The sequence below is a fragment of the Myotis yumanensis genome, unplaced genomic scaffold (genome assembly GCF_028538775.1).
Source record: "Myotis yumanensis isolate MYYU_CA2020_CCGP unplaced genomic scaffold, mMyoYum1.0.hap1 SCAF_1, whole genome shotgun sequence".
NCBI classification, from domain to species: domain Eukaryota; kingdom Metazoa; phylum Chordata; class Mammalia; order Chiroptera; family Vespertilionidae; genus Myotis; species Myotis yumanensis.
Genome location: NW_027223752.1, coordinates 63,168,227 through 63,181,640, shown reverse-complemented (window position 1 = coordinate 63,181,640; position 13,414 = coordinate 63,168,227). Strand labels below are relative to the sequence as shown.

The 13,414-nt window shown below is 42.1% G+C and overlaps 1 protein-coding gene across 1 annotated transcript in view; it reads right to left on the bottom strand.

Annotated features, from left to right (window-relative positions):
* Positions 1-13,197, bottom strand: part of CYP19A1 (cytochrome P450 family 19 subfamily A member 1) — a 32,970-nt gene extending 19,773 nt beyond the window's left edge. The window contains exons 1-2 of the mRNA XM_070404607.1: positions 13,050-13,197; positions 6,606-6,756 (exon numbers count right to left, since the gene is read on the bottom strand). Of these exons, the coding sequence (XP_070260708.1) occupies positions 6,606-6,756; positions 13,050-13,197 (299 nt within the window). The remainder of the gene's footprint in view (positions 1-6,605; positions 6,757-13,049) is intronic.
* Between the last annotated feature and the right edge of the window lie 217 nt (positions 13,198-13,414).

Genomic DNA, 13,414 nt, shown 5'->3' with positions numbered 1-13,414 from the left:
GGACAACCTTTCCTGGTCTCTTGATGTGAAGCAGTATGAAATGCTTGTACTACCAAGGAACTATTATTATAAAAATGTTTACCCTGAATCTAATTAAGCATTTAGACCTAATTTTCAATTTATAAAAAATGCAGGGAATAGAAAAATATGTGAAATGACACCATAATGAAACAATGTGAGAAATTCAGAATGTGGGGCAGCCTACAAGACAACTGACCTGGTCTCTTCCAAAGATCACTTTTCATGGGGAGGGCAGGGGAGGACTGCTCTTTTAACTTTCCTGTTCATTTGAACATGTTCTCAATAGAAAGTTTGAAAAATATTTTATTATCAATCATTAAAATCACTCTCTTCCATGCATCCTCAATTCCCTTGACCCTCTCCTTACTTTGCCATAGTTGTCTTGTAAAACCACAACCCTGGTTAAACCCAGTTCTTGGCTTACTATGTGCTTGCACCTGGAAGTTGAATGGTGCTGGGAACTGCCTCCCACCCCCACCCACACACTGCTGACAGGTCTCAGTTACGTTTAACCACTTAGTGCAGCTGGCAAGTCTACTACATTTCCCTAGTCCATTCACTCACTCACTCACTCACTCACTCACTCACTCACTCTTCCAGACGACTGTTGTATCCTGCCTCCTCTCTCTTCAAATGTTCCACTTCCCCCTCCCTCACTCTCAGTTAAAGACTTTATTTCCAATTTTACTGAGAAAATAGAAGCAACTGGAATCTCTGCAAGCTTCAACCATCAGGATCTGTGCCCATATATTGAGCCTTCCATCCTGTTCCTGTGGATGAAATTCCTACTTTATGGCAAACTGCTTGGAAAATTTATTTCACCTGCTGCCTCCAATTCTTCTTCCCCCATTCTTTACTCTAGTCAGACTTTTGCCTTAACCACTCTCTTGTCCCCACCATGCTCTTGTCAAGGTTATCTGTGACCTTCCTATTGCTAAATGCAACACTCAGATCTCTGTATTTACATGTTATGGTTAGCAATCCCCTCTTCCCTGATACGTATTTGCCACCTGGTATTCAGACCACCGTCCTCTCCTGGTTTCCCTTTCTCTGTCTAGCTTCCTTTGCTAGTTTCTGACTATGGTGGAGGATCTTGTGGCCCCCAGGAAGGAATATATCTGCCAAGAAGGACTCCTTGTGGTTAACTGTACCCAAATTCATAATCAGAGTCTAGCAGCCATTGTTTACATGCACATTGCATATCAGGGAAAAGCCACAGACTGAGCTGCCAAACCCCCTGCATTGTGTTCCTGCTCACTGAGCCAAACCTTATAAAGGAGTTGCTAGTATCATATTTTGACCAATGGACTGAGACCTGCCCTGTCCAATCAGAGCTGCGTGGCTTTCTTCCTCACTTTCTTTAGGTCTTTGTGCCCTCATTTGTATCTTTCCCAACCAATGAAAGCAGCTCCCAAAGACCAAACAAGATGTACTAATCCAACCGTTCAGGACAGTGTTATTTAGACCAATCAAATGATATAAATTTGGATTTCTCATTTGCATAAAATGGATCAATCAGGGTCCAAGGTGGGCACTTTATATATGTGAGCCTCCCATTTGCTTTGGAGGTGCACACTTTCAGTTTCTACTGGAGGCCGCCTTTCTGTGGTTTGCATACTCTTTATCTGAATAAAATTACTCCGTTCACTGCACCACAGACTAGGGACTCCTGTTGGCATTGGATTGGTAACAGTGAGGTTTTGTTGACAGTTGGAAGGCTTAGACCTTGCTTCTCAACAAGCCACTTAGACATCTACAAGACCTGTCAAGTCAAAATGTCTGAAATGGAATCAAAGCTGATTTCTCCCCATCCCAAACTTGTCCCACCTATCTCACATAACTCAGTATCTTCATTCTTGCAGGTGTTCAGGCATGAACTGTGGCATCACCTTGACTCTCACACCGAATATCCGGTCTGTTAGCACCTATTGGCTTTGCCTTCAAAATATATCCAGAATGTTACTTCATCATCTTATTACCTTACTGCTCTCACCTGGACCAGCCACCATCATTTTTCGACTAATTCCTCTCTTTGTACCCATCCCTTGTCCCCTCACCATCTTTTCCTAACAGAGAAATCAGAACGATTCTGCTGAAACATGAACAAGTCAGATATGTCTTCTGCTTAAACTCCTTAATGGTTCTACATCTCACTCAGGGTACAGGCCAGAGTTGTTACAATGGCCTGCAAGGCCCAAAAAGATTTGGCTATCCTATTCCCTCTCTAACTCCATCTCCACTACTCTTCCACTAGCCATATTGTTATCCTTCTTATTCCTTACATGTTTCGGACAGACTCTTACCTCAGTGCCTTTGCATTTGCTGTTCCTTCTCTCTGGAATGTTTTTCCTCTAGGTTTTTGCATGGCTTTTCCACTCACTTTCTTTAGGTCTTTAATTAAATGCTATTTCTCAATGAAGTCTGCCTTGACCACTTATTTACAATTGTGCTCCCAACCTTACAACAGACCCTCCTCATTCCCCTACCCTATTTTAATTTTCTGTATAGCATATATCTACCTGTTAACTTTGTGAGCAACCATCCTAGTTTGCCTGAGATTGTCCCAGTTTCAGCATTAAAAATCCCACATCCTAGGAAACCCCAAGTTCTAGAAAAACTGAGATGGTTGGTTACCCTACTCATATACTATACATTTTACTTCTTTATTGTTAGTATATTAACAATAGAACAACGTATTTCTCTATGACAGTAGGGATCTTTGGCTGATTTGTTTATGATATCCAGGGAACATAGTAAGTTCTCAGTAAATATTTATTTAATAAATAAATGGAGAACCAATAATGATTATGATAACTTAGGATCAGCCAGTGTTTAGTGTTGAGAATAGTAAATTCTCAATAAATATATGTTTAAAGAATAAATGAATATGCCCTGGCTGGTCTGGCTTGGTTGGTTGAAGTGTTGCCCTGTACACCAAAAGGTCAGGGCACATACCTAGGTTGCAGGTTCGATCCCCAGTTGTTTGGGGCCATTACAGGAGGCAAATGATCGATATTTCTCTCTCCTTCTCTCCCTCTACCTTCCTCTCTCTCTAAAATAAAAAGAAAACATATCCTTGGGTGAGGATTTAAAAAAAAGAGTAAGTAAATAAATTTCCTAAAACATGTACTATAACCCTAATTGCTATGTTAATTGCTAATATACATGCAAATATGACCCTAATTAGCATGTCCATTGCTAATTCTGTTTTATGAATGCTTTCCACAATTTTTTTGTATTCATGACAAAAAATAATTTATGTATGACATATAGTGTCATGCAAAACTTCTGTAGACCCTCATTGGTTTAGCACATATCTGATTAGGGAATTGTGCATACTTTATGTACAGATGATTAGATGGACCTTCCCCCAAAGCCTGGAGTTACTCAGGCCACATCCCAGCAACACTCATGCCTGCCCAGCCCCCAGCCCCACCCCCACCCCTGGTTCCTGCCCCGAAGTTCTGCACCCTCACCACTGAACTAAACTGGTTAGAAAAGTTGAGCCATAATCTCTACACAGTTATAATCACTACAGATCTCAAACTTTTCAAAAGAAAAGAGATCTGGCAAATTATTTATATAAAAATAAAAAGCTTTCTGAGGTCCAGTGGGGTCTTTTCAAGAGGTACAGGTAGTCCTGGAAGGGACCTGAAGAACAGGCAGGGAAAGAAAATAGGGACAAACATGTCCTATTCCTGTCGGGGGGGCCTAGGCTCTTAACAAAATTGAGTGGCTCAGAGGCAATTAAAAAGAACACGAAGACTCCAACCAGTGAAAAGCCTGTGAGGACAGGACAAAGAAAGAACTGGAAGAGCTGGGGGAAAGGGCAGGATGGGTAGTGTCCACGTCTCCAGCGTGAATCAGCACCTGACTTGGTCAGGTCGCTAAGGTGACTTTCCTAATTAAGACAGCAGAGTGGCTGGATGCCACCCACCCCTCACTGCAGTGAGGGTCCCACTTCAGGAAGTGGCTTTGGCTTCCAGGGAATTTATCTGGTGATGTAAGCATCCAGGATCTAAGAGTGATTTCTATTCTGGTCCCCTGCTCCTTTCTCCGTGCGTCATTCTTCACTCCAATTCTAGTCTAATACGACCACCACCTGAGCTAGACCTAAGGGTAACACAATAAGACAAAACCATTCCAACTCCAGTTCCCCCAGCCCCAGGGAAAGGACCCCTGCTCTGGAAACTTCTTACCTCCTCTCCCCCCCTCTAACCCCTCAGCACTTTGGAATCACCCGGAGAGCTCTAAATACTGCTGATGCCTAAGCATTGGGGTTTTCAAAGCTCTTTGAATGACTTCAATGTGCAGAATGGGTGAGAACCATGCTCCAGATCCTGAGCTGTGGGCAGATAACCTTTTGGATGACTATCCTGTGGGTCACTGCACCTGTCTGCAGGGGGAAATAGGTGACAAGGAAGGCAGATGTTGACCTGAGGCGGGGAAGGCAGCTTGCTGTGCTGGGGATGTCCAATCCCCACGTCCAAATGTCATCAGTCCCAGGACATTTGGAGACTGCAGTCAGTTGCAAAAGTGAGTAAAATATTGATTTTTAAAATGAGAACATACCAAATTCACTCACATTTGGCTGACCAGTTCAATAGCTCAAGAGAAGTGAAATCCAAGAGTAATCATGGCCTAGCCCTGAGGGTGCTTCTCAAACTTGACTGCCCCTAGCCACCTGGCGAGCTTCTGAAAACATGTAAGTGGGCCCACCCCAGGCATTCCTATTTGTGGGTCAGGTTGGGGCCCAAGATTGTGCATTTCTAATAAGTTTCCAGGTATGTTGATACTGCTGGCTGAGGGACCACTCTGGGAGAACCACTACATTAGAGTGTTTCACAGTGAACCGAATGAAGTGACATTTCCATCTGAAGCTCTTTACATCAGTTGTGTAAGCATGGTCTGCCTTAAAAGTGCAACATCACCAAACTGAAGAAACAGAAAAAACCGAGGCAAAATGTGAGGTGTTAGATTGGTCAAAAATAACATTAAAATAGTTAACAATATTTGGAAGGATTAAGACATTTTTCTCCCTCACTTCCTTCTTTCAGGTATTTGGTTCAGAGAATTGGGCTTTGAGGATAATATGGTATTTTATGAAATGATACATGTAATATTGGCCTGAAAAAAAATCAGTGTAGTTTCCAGAAATGCTTCACTTTCCTTCTGGGTGATAGTCTATGTGTCTAAACAAATCATTCTAATCAGTAAAAGACCCTGGCCAGCCTTAGTTTGTGGGTAAAGCCCCATTAAGTGTTGTAAATATAAAAATTCATTAATGAGACAATGTTGGCAAAGCTGCTAAAAATCTAGTAAAGATATCTGAAAGTCTAGTCAAATATGCTCTTTCTGACATTCTCCATTTTCTATGATCCTATATAATAAAAGCCTAATATGCAAATTGTCCCCTTGACCTAGAGTTCACCTGGGAGTTTGACTGCTCGCTATGACATGAACTGACCACCAGGGGGCCGCATGGAACATGGCGATGTCAGCGACGTGGTGCTGCAGTGGAGGCGCTGCCAGCCCCGATGGGCCCTGACAAGAGCGGGACCGCTGCTGGATGGTGGAGCAGGTGAGTGGGCAGCACCAGGCTACGGCAGGAGTGAGTGGGGGCTCGATTGCCCCACCAATCATCCCGAAGACAGCAAGCTAACGAGGGGTGGGGCTGCGGTCTAGCTCCCAGGTGCTGAGGGAGCTGGGCCAGGACCCTGGCCCAATCAATCACCCCGCAGGTGGGATGGTGGAGCAGGTGAGGGGGTGGTGCCAGGCCAAGGTGAGGTGCCAGGCAGGGCTGTGGGGCTGTGAGGCTGGGGGCGCGAGCTGGGCCCCAGCTCGTGCCACCAGCCTCACAGCCCACCCCAAGGGACCCCACCTGTGCATGAATGAATTCGTGCACCGGGCCTCTAGTTACTAAATAAGAAAACTGGTATTTCACAAAGCTAATTCTATACAATCAATGCATATTTGATTAACCCTGGAGTGAATTCAATCTGCTGAAGTTATCTAGATAATGTGACAGTGGGGGGCATCATTTCTTCTGATAGGCAATAGTGTTCCTGCTTTATTTAATAAGATCACTCAGCTGGGACACCGCCTGCAGTCATAAATAGGATAGCATCAGATGGATGGCTTCTTTATGCACTGTTACCCTTCTAGCGATGCCCACTAGCCTGTTATTACAAACACCCTAGCAAACTGGTCCTGTCAGATTTTTGTCTCAGGCATGCTTAGGAAAGCAGAAGAGATAATGCCGCTCTCTAAAATATGTTTTGTTGAAAACAGACCATCTATATTCTCCACATTCACTGATTAGAGAGATTGTGAATACTTTCCCAGCTTTCCAGAGTTCTTTATCTATGTAGCTCTGGCTTCAGGCAAAGCCCATTCATTGTTTGTTCCACTGGTTTGCAATGTTAGATTTTTTACCTAGAAATATCTCACTTTCACTGTACTAGTAAAACCATAGCCTCAGGAGCAAAGAGAGCAAGATATCAAAATAAGTAAGTTTGTTTTTTGAATAGGAAAAAGCCCAGCTTTGACTTTAAAAATGGGTCTCTGATTATTAATAGACTTACTTGCTGATAATGAGTGTTTCCTCTCCACATACCCAGACTCTCATGAACTCTCCATACATCTTGTTGTAGTAGTTGCAGGCACTGCCAATCCCCATCCACAGGAACCTGAAGTGGGAGATGAGGGGCCCAATTCCCATACAATAGCCAGGACCTAGGAAAACCATCAAGTCACAGTCAGCATTCCAGTTACGCCAAAAAGAGAGACTGCTTTTCTACTGCTGTTCTTGTTCTTTTATACCTAAGTGTTTTTTTTTACATCTCCTGATGTATATCTGTGAATCACTAAAAATTAAAAAAAATAAAATAAACCAGTAAGCTTAACTAGAATTTCTTTACCCCTTCATGAGTAAAAAGGAATTCATTGTCCACACCATACTAGTTCCATTTGGTCTCAATCATTTCATGCATAATGAACGAGGGCATGTGTCTGCTGTTTTCTTGCCATGTTAAATGGTGTCAGTGAGTTTCAAATACAAGTTAATCAGTCTGTCAGTTATAAACATAGACCCCAGGGAAAGTGACAAACTGACAGATCTGTTTGACTACCTAGTTTTGTCTGAAAACGTTTGATTTAAATACCCCAGTTGACCTAATGGGTGGATCAGAATTAGGTTGTAGTTTTGGTATAAACTTTGAAAAAAAATTTTATGGTGTAACTTTTTAAACTAAGAAAAACATGGTTTGCAAAGGTAATGTCTAAACAAATAATATTCATCCTTTTTCCTTCAAAAAGGACTCAGTTTAAGAAAAGAATCTTAAGCTAAATCTCATTAGGCAAAATAAACCTAAAACTTTAAGTGGGCAGAGAGTCTGATCAGTTTTTAGACCAGAGTTTTAGTCCTTCAATGTGGTTTTACTCAGCCACTTTCATCCTTGCTTATGCAGACATAGGCAGAATTTATAAAAAATCATTTAATTTATTGATTTTAGAGAAAGATGAAAGGAGAGAGAGAGAGAAACACTGATTTATTGTTCCATGTATTTATGCATTCATTGGTTGATTCTTGTATATGCCCTGACTGGGAAGATGCTCCAACCAACTGAGCTACCCCTCTAGGGCAGACAAAGGCAGGATTTTGAAGACAGGAATTCAGAGAACAGCTAAGGAATTTTCTCCTTGCTTATATCAGATATCAAACTTGGTAGCTTGAATTTACCAGTGGTGATGAAAAAAGTTAGACAAAGGCTTCTAGGCAAGATTTTAGGAATTTATTTATAAAGTATGTATTAGTTTTCTAAATCTTCTCCTTTAAGTCCATTCTGTTAGTGAAATAGTTATAAAGCAAAACATGCACAACTGTGTGAGGCATTACTCTCACTTTATGGGCAGTAGTTGTATAATAATAATCTAGATAATCTAAGCTTTTTCTTAAGTAATCTAAATTAGATGTTTAGTTCCAAATTTGGCAAAGTTCTTAACTATGCAAGAGTTGCATTAATGTGGGCAAGACTGTTAGCTGTTTTTTGTTTGTTTGTTTGTTTGTTTTTTAACATGAAGAACTTTGTTCACATCTATAGAAGAAAAACATTTTCAAAGGGTTCTTAATCTTTTATACTAATAACACTATAAGTAGATAACTGACTTTATATAAAATAGTTTCCTTAAGTTCTTAAAAAGATTTAAATAAGCAAGTTTAATTGAATATGTCATGAGATATACTAACCTGCTATCAATTGAAATATGCATAACAACCAAATACTTTCCTGGATAGTTACAACTTGAAACATTGTAGATGATCCATAAATGTTTTCTGAATGAATTTTTAAAATTAATTAGATGTATATAATATAGAAAATAAACTTTTACATGTCACTTTTTTAGAGTATTTTAGGTTGCGCTTATATTTTTATAAAAATAGAAAAATATAATTGTATCAAATACATTTATTCCAAATGAGGTCAGACATCTGGCTATTTGGAAGTAGATTTATTCAACATTTGCTTACTCAATGTCCTAGGCCCATGGTCGGCAAACTGCAGCTCATGAGTCACATGCGGCTCTTTGGCCCCTTGAGTGTGGCTCTTTCACAAAATACCACTTGCGGGCACGCACGTACAGTGCGATTGAAACTTCGTGGCCCATGCGCAGAAGTCGGTATTTTGTGGAAGAGCCACACTCAAGGGGCCAAAGAGCCGCATGTGGCTCGAGAGCCGCAGTTTGCCGACCACTGTCCTAGGCTCATGAGAAACATTTTTTATCTAAAAGTTTGGGAACCACCATTCAAATATAAAAGATGCCAGTGCAGAGCTGTGTCTACTCAAAAGGGAGATTGCAATGAACTTTACTTAGGTTGGAAACCTGAGTGTTCTAACCAGAAGAGAATCAGAGTGTTGGGTCCTTAGTGATCATTCATAGGTCAGCTTAATTCATCCAATAAACACTGAGACCCAACTATGTGTAGACACTAGCTCCAAATTAGGGACTAGAGATGGGATGATAAGTGTAAGTAGGTCCTCAGCAGAGTCCTGGGCAGGAGAGGAAACTATGTGAAAAGAAAGTGCAAAATCAAGCAATTATAACACAATATGATCCTTTCATTTACACACATATCTTACACCTTCCAGCTAGAGAGAAGAATGCTTTAGGAGGGGAGAAACTTCAGTAGGACATTAGGGAAATATTCTGGTTGCAGCCACATATTAAGCTGCTCTCTTGGTTTTGGAGATGCTTATCTAGGCATGCAGCAGATGCAGGAACTGTTTTCACCCTAAAACAGTGATGGCGAACCTATGACATGCGTGTCAGAGGTGACACGCAAACTCATTTTTTGGTTGATTTTTCTTTGCTAAATGGCATTTAAATATATAAAATAAATATCAAAAATGTAAGTCTTTGTTTTACTATGGTTGCAAATATCAAAAAATTTCTATATGTGACACGGCACCAGAGTTAAGTTAGGGTTTTTCAAAATGCTGACATGCCGAGCTCAAAAGATTCGCCATCACTGCCCTAAGAGGAGCAGTAAATGCTTGACTGCAGTTTAGTATAGAGACAGCCTTTGTGAAGCCAACAACTGGGCCTCTTGCCTGCTATCTAATCAAGAAGCTGTTGTGTGAAAGGTATTTCACACTAGGTATACACCCTAGAGCAGTGGTTCTCAACCTTCCTAATGCTGCGACCCTTTAATATAGTTCCTTATGTTGTGGTGACCCCCAACCATAAAATTATTTTTGTTGCTACTTCATAACTGTAATTTTGCTACTGTTATGAATCATAATGTAAATATTTGATATGCTATATGTGTTTTCCGATGGTCGTGACCCACAGGTTGAGAACTGCTGCCCTAGAGAAACCTGCACACATGGATGTTCCCAGCAGCACTATTCACAATAGCCCCAAACTGGAGACACCCCAAATGTCTTTCAACAGTAGAAACAGTAATTAAATATAAGATGTTTGTGTAACTACAGCCCATATGAGCTGCAGCCGCAGGCCACCACCAGGATGAATCTTACAAGTATAAAACTGAGCAAAAGAAGCAAAATAGAAAAGCAAATAATGTAGGATTCCATTGCTAAAACATTTAAAATCAGGCAGCACTAAACTATATTGATTGGGGATGTGAAATTAGGTGGTAAAACTGTAAAAAAGCAGGAAGTAATTGTCACCTAACAGAAGCACATTTACCTCTGTGGGGAGAGAGGGTATGTTGAAAAGACACAAGAGCCATTTTTGGGGACTCTGCTAACATTCTATTTTTTGTCCTGGAGCGTGATGACATATTTATCTGTGCTCTATTCCATAAAATATTTTCTTAGGGGAGAAAAGAGAATATACTGCTATGTCCTTTCCCTCATGACCCCTCTGGGGACCTGGTGCCCAGAGCAGAGAGAGGCTCTGGGGGAGAAGACTCATGTGCCAGTTTGGGGAATGGCTCTGTGTTTGGGGGGAAGGAAGAGCTGCCAGGTGCCAGGAACTGTGAATCCTGCACAGAGATCAGCGAACTGGTGGCATTTCCTTAGAACTGAAGCTTCTAGATCTCCTAAGTCCTCACCCAGACTCTCATAGCTCTCGCTGGCACGGAGTCACCTGCCTGTGCATCATCTCTATACCCCCCTGTCTCCCTCACCTCCCAGAGCCTGATATAGCAGGGACACTCAGTACGTGTGGGTCGAAGAAGCTTAGATTTGAGTCCAAGTTTCATCACTTAGTAGCCATGCAATATCTACCCTCTTTTAGTTTCAGGTTCTTTACCTGCAAAGTAGGCAGAAATACACCCACCCCACCAGAGTGCTATGAGGATCACAAGAGAAAATAGGTATGAAGTTGCTTTGTTGTAAACTATAACTTAAACTTAAGGGCTTTGAATCATTGCACCTTCTTAAGCCTCTTTGGCTTTCGCTGACCCTGAGCTTCCCCAAACCTGTAAAATTGAGAACCCAGAGACCAGTGATGAGAGGGAACTGGCCAAAGGAGTTTAGAAGTATTGGTTGGAACTACCCCAGTAAGGCCAGTTTCCTCACTTTTCCTTTCCTAATGAGGAACATGGGATCTCAGAGTCTGAGCAGACCTCACATTTGCAAAGGGAAAGCCTGGACCTAGAAGCTCCCTGGCTAGCAAAATGAGCAGCCACGTGGGAAGCAGGACTTCCAGTTGCCCCGCCACACCTGTGCTTTCACTTTCCATGTAGCTGGGCATCTGACAGGCCATTTCCCTCTCACCTGTAAAATGGGGAGGTTGAACTTCATGGTTTCTCATTCTTGTCAAAGCAGATCGCCTCTCTGGGGCTCAGTGTCCCCTTCTGTCAAATGAAGGCGTTGGGCTTATATCTGTGGCTCTCCACCCTGGCTGCTCAGGAAAAATCACTTGGGGAAATTTTTTTTCAAATATCAGCATGGGGCCCCCACTTCCCGTGTGGCTGAGAGCCACAGCATTATGTGACCTGTCAGTGTATGGCAGCATGGTGTCCCCAGCCCACAGCAGGGGGCAGAATGGGCGGCCACTGAGGCTCCTGACCCATAGCTCCAGGGATGCCACTTCCCATGCTTGCCCCCTAGACCAGTGATGGCGAACCTGTAACACGTGTGTCAGGTGACACGCGAACTCATTTTTTTTGTTGATTTTTCTTTGCTAAATGGCATTTAAATATATAAGATAAATATCAAAAATATAAGTCTTTGTTTTACTATGGTTGCAACTATCAAAAAATTTCTATATATGACACGGCACCAGAGTTAAGTTAGGGTTTTTCAAAATGCTGACACGCCGAGCTCAAAAGGTTCGCCATCACTGCCCTAGACTGACCTCCTCATTCATGGGGCTGAGGGAGTTCTACCACCACCTGCAGCATAAATATCTGTGTGTGTGTGTTGGGGCGGGGGCTATTTTAAAATGCACCCACCTCACCTCTACTATTCCTGGAATCTGACCTGGGAGCCCACTGGGGAAGAAGTTCAGTGAGAAAGGATTTCAAGTTAAAGACCATGGAAGAATCTTCCCTCAGACCCCATCAGGGAGTAGAGAACAAAATTAAGTGTTCTGTTAAATTGGGCATTGAAGTAGCCTGAAGTACCAGGCTGAATTAGACAGAGAGACAGGCAGTTCTCTGGAAATTCTTAAAGAATCCAGACACAGGGCACTTTGCACCGGCCCCATACTCCGGCTCTAAATTACTCTGTGTTGAGGCACCCCCGTGCTTGGAAGTGTGTAATGACTGTGCTCCTGAAATACAGTCTTACTGTATAGCTTATGGAATTGGGCAGATGCCTGCCACAAGGAATTTTCACTGAAAACTAAAGAACTAGTCTGATACTTCTGATTCATTCTGAATTAATCTGATGGTAATGGAGTGGTGGGGGTTTCTATTGAATTTACCTGGTTATTTATATTATACTCTACTTTTGATTGACCCACAGATCTTGTTGAAAAATCTATCAGGTTGTGACGTTCAAAGGGAATTGTAGTGGTCCCCATTCTTTCAACTGCCCAGCCTCATCCAGTCCTTACGGTGGTACCATTATCACCCACTCCCCTTAAGAACAAAAGAAAATGAGAGAGGCGTTAAGGGACGGCATGGAGAAGGCCTGGATGAGGCAGAGTGGGAAGGAGAAGGAAAGGAGTACAGAAGGCATTCCAGAGACTTTTCCACCTTCAGAGCAAAATTGGTATGAATTTGAATTCAACAAATAAATAACAAAAACCCCTGAATTTTTACCTTGCTCCTCCCAGTCTCAAACTTACCGTAAAGGGTTTGTGCCAAGTCTGCCTTACCAGAGATAACCACAGAGTAGAAGGTATTATCTAATATATTTTAAAATGCTTTCATTTAAAATGTACAGATAATTGATATAAAAATTTTCACCCGACTCTTCATTTGCCAATGTTGCTGTGGTGTTCAGCCATCTCCCCAGGTTTGCTCTGTGTCTTTTACAAAATTTTCTTTATCCTCATGGACCAAAAGCCCAAGTAAATAATCTTAGATACGAAACTAAATGATAACTTACCTGGGATTGAGGATGTGTCCTCATAATTCCAGACCAAAAAGAGAAAGCCGGTGAGCAGCAGGATGGGCATGGTGGCAACAGGAACGGCTTCAGGCACTACCACGCTGGTAATGTTATAATGCACTGGGTTCAGCATTTCCAAAATCATACTGTGATCCTCGATCTCAAGGGAGGCACGTTAAAGTTCTGTGGAAATCAAAGGGGCCGAAAAATGAGAGAATCCCCCAAGAGGTATAGCTAGGACTCCTGTCCCTTGAGAAGATGCTGTACTGCAGAGAGCTGCACTTTGTTTTATAACGCGATTGGACACTTAGACAAGACAAATTTGACCTGTGGGTACAAGTCAAAACAAGCAAGCCCAAGAG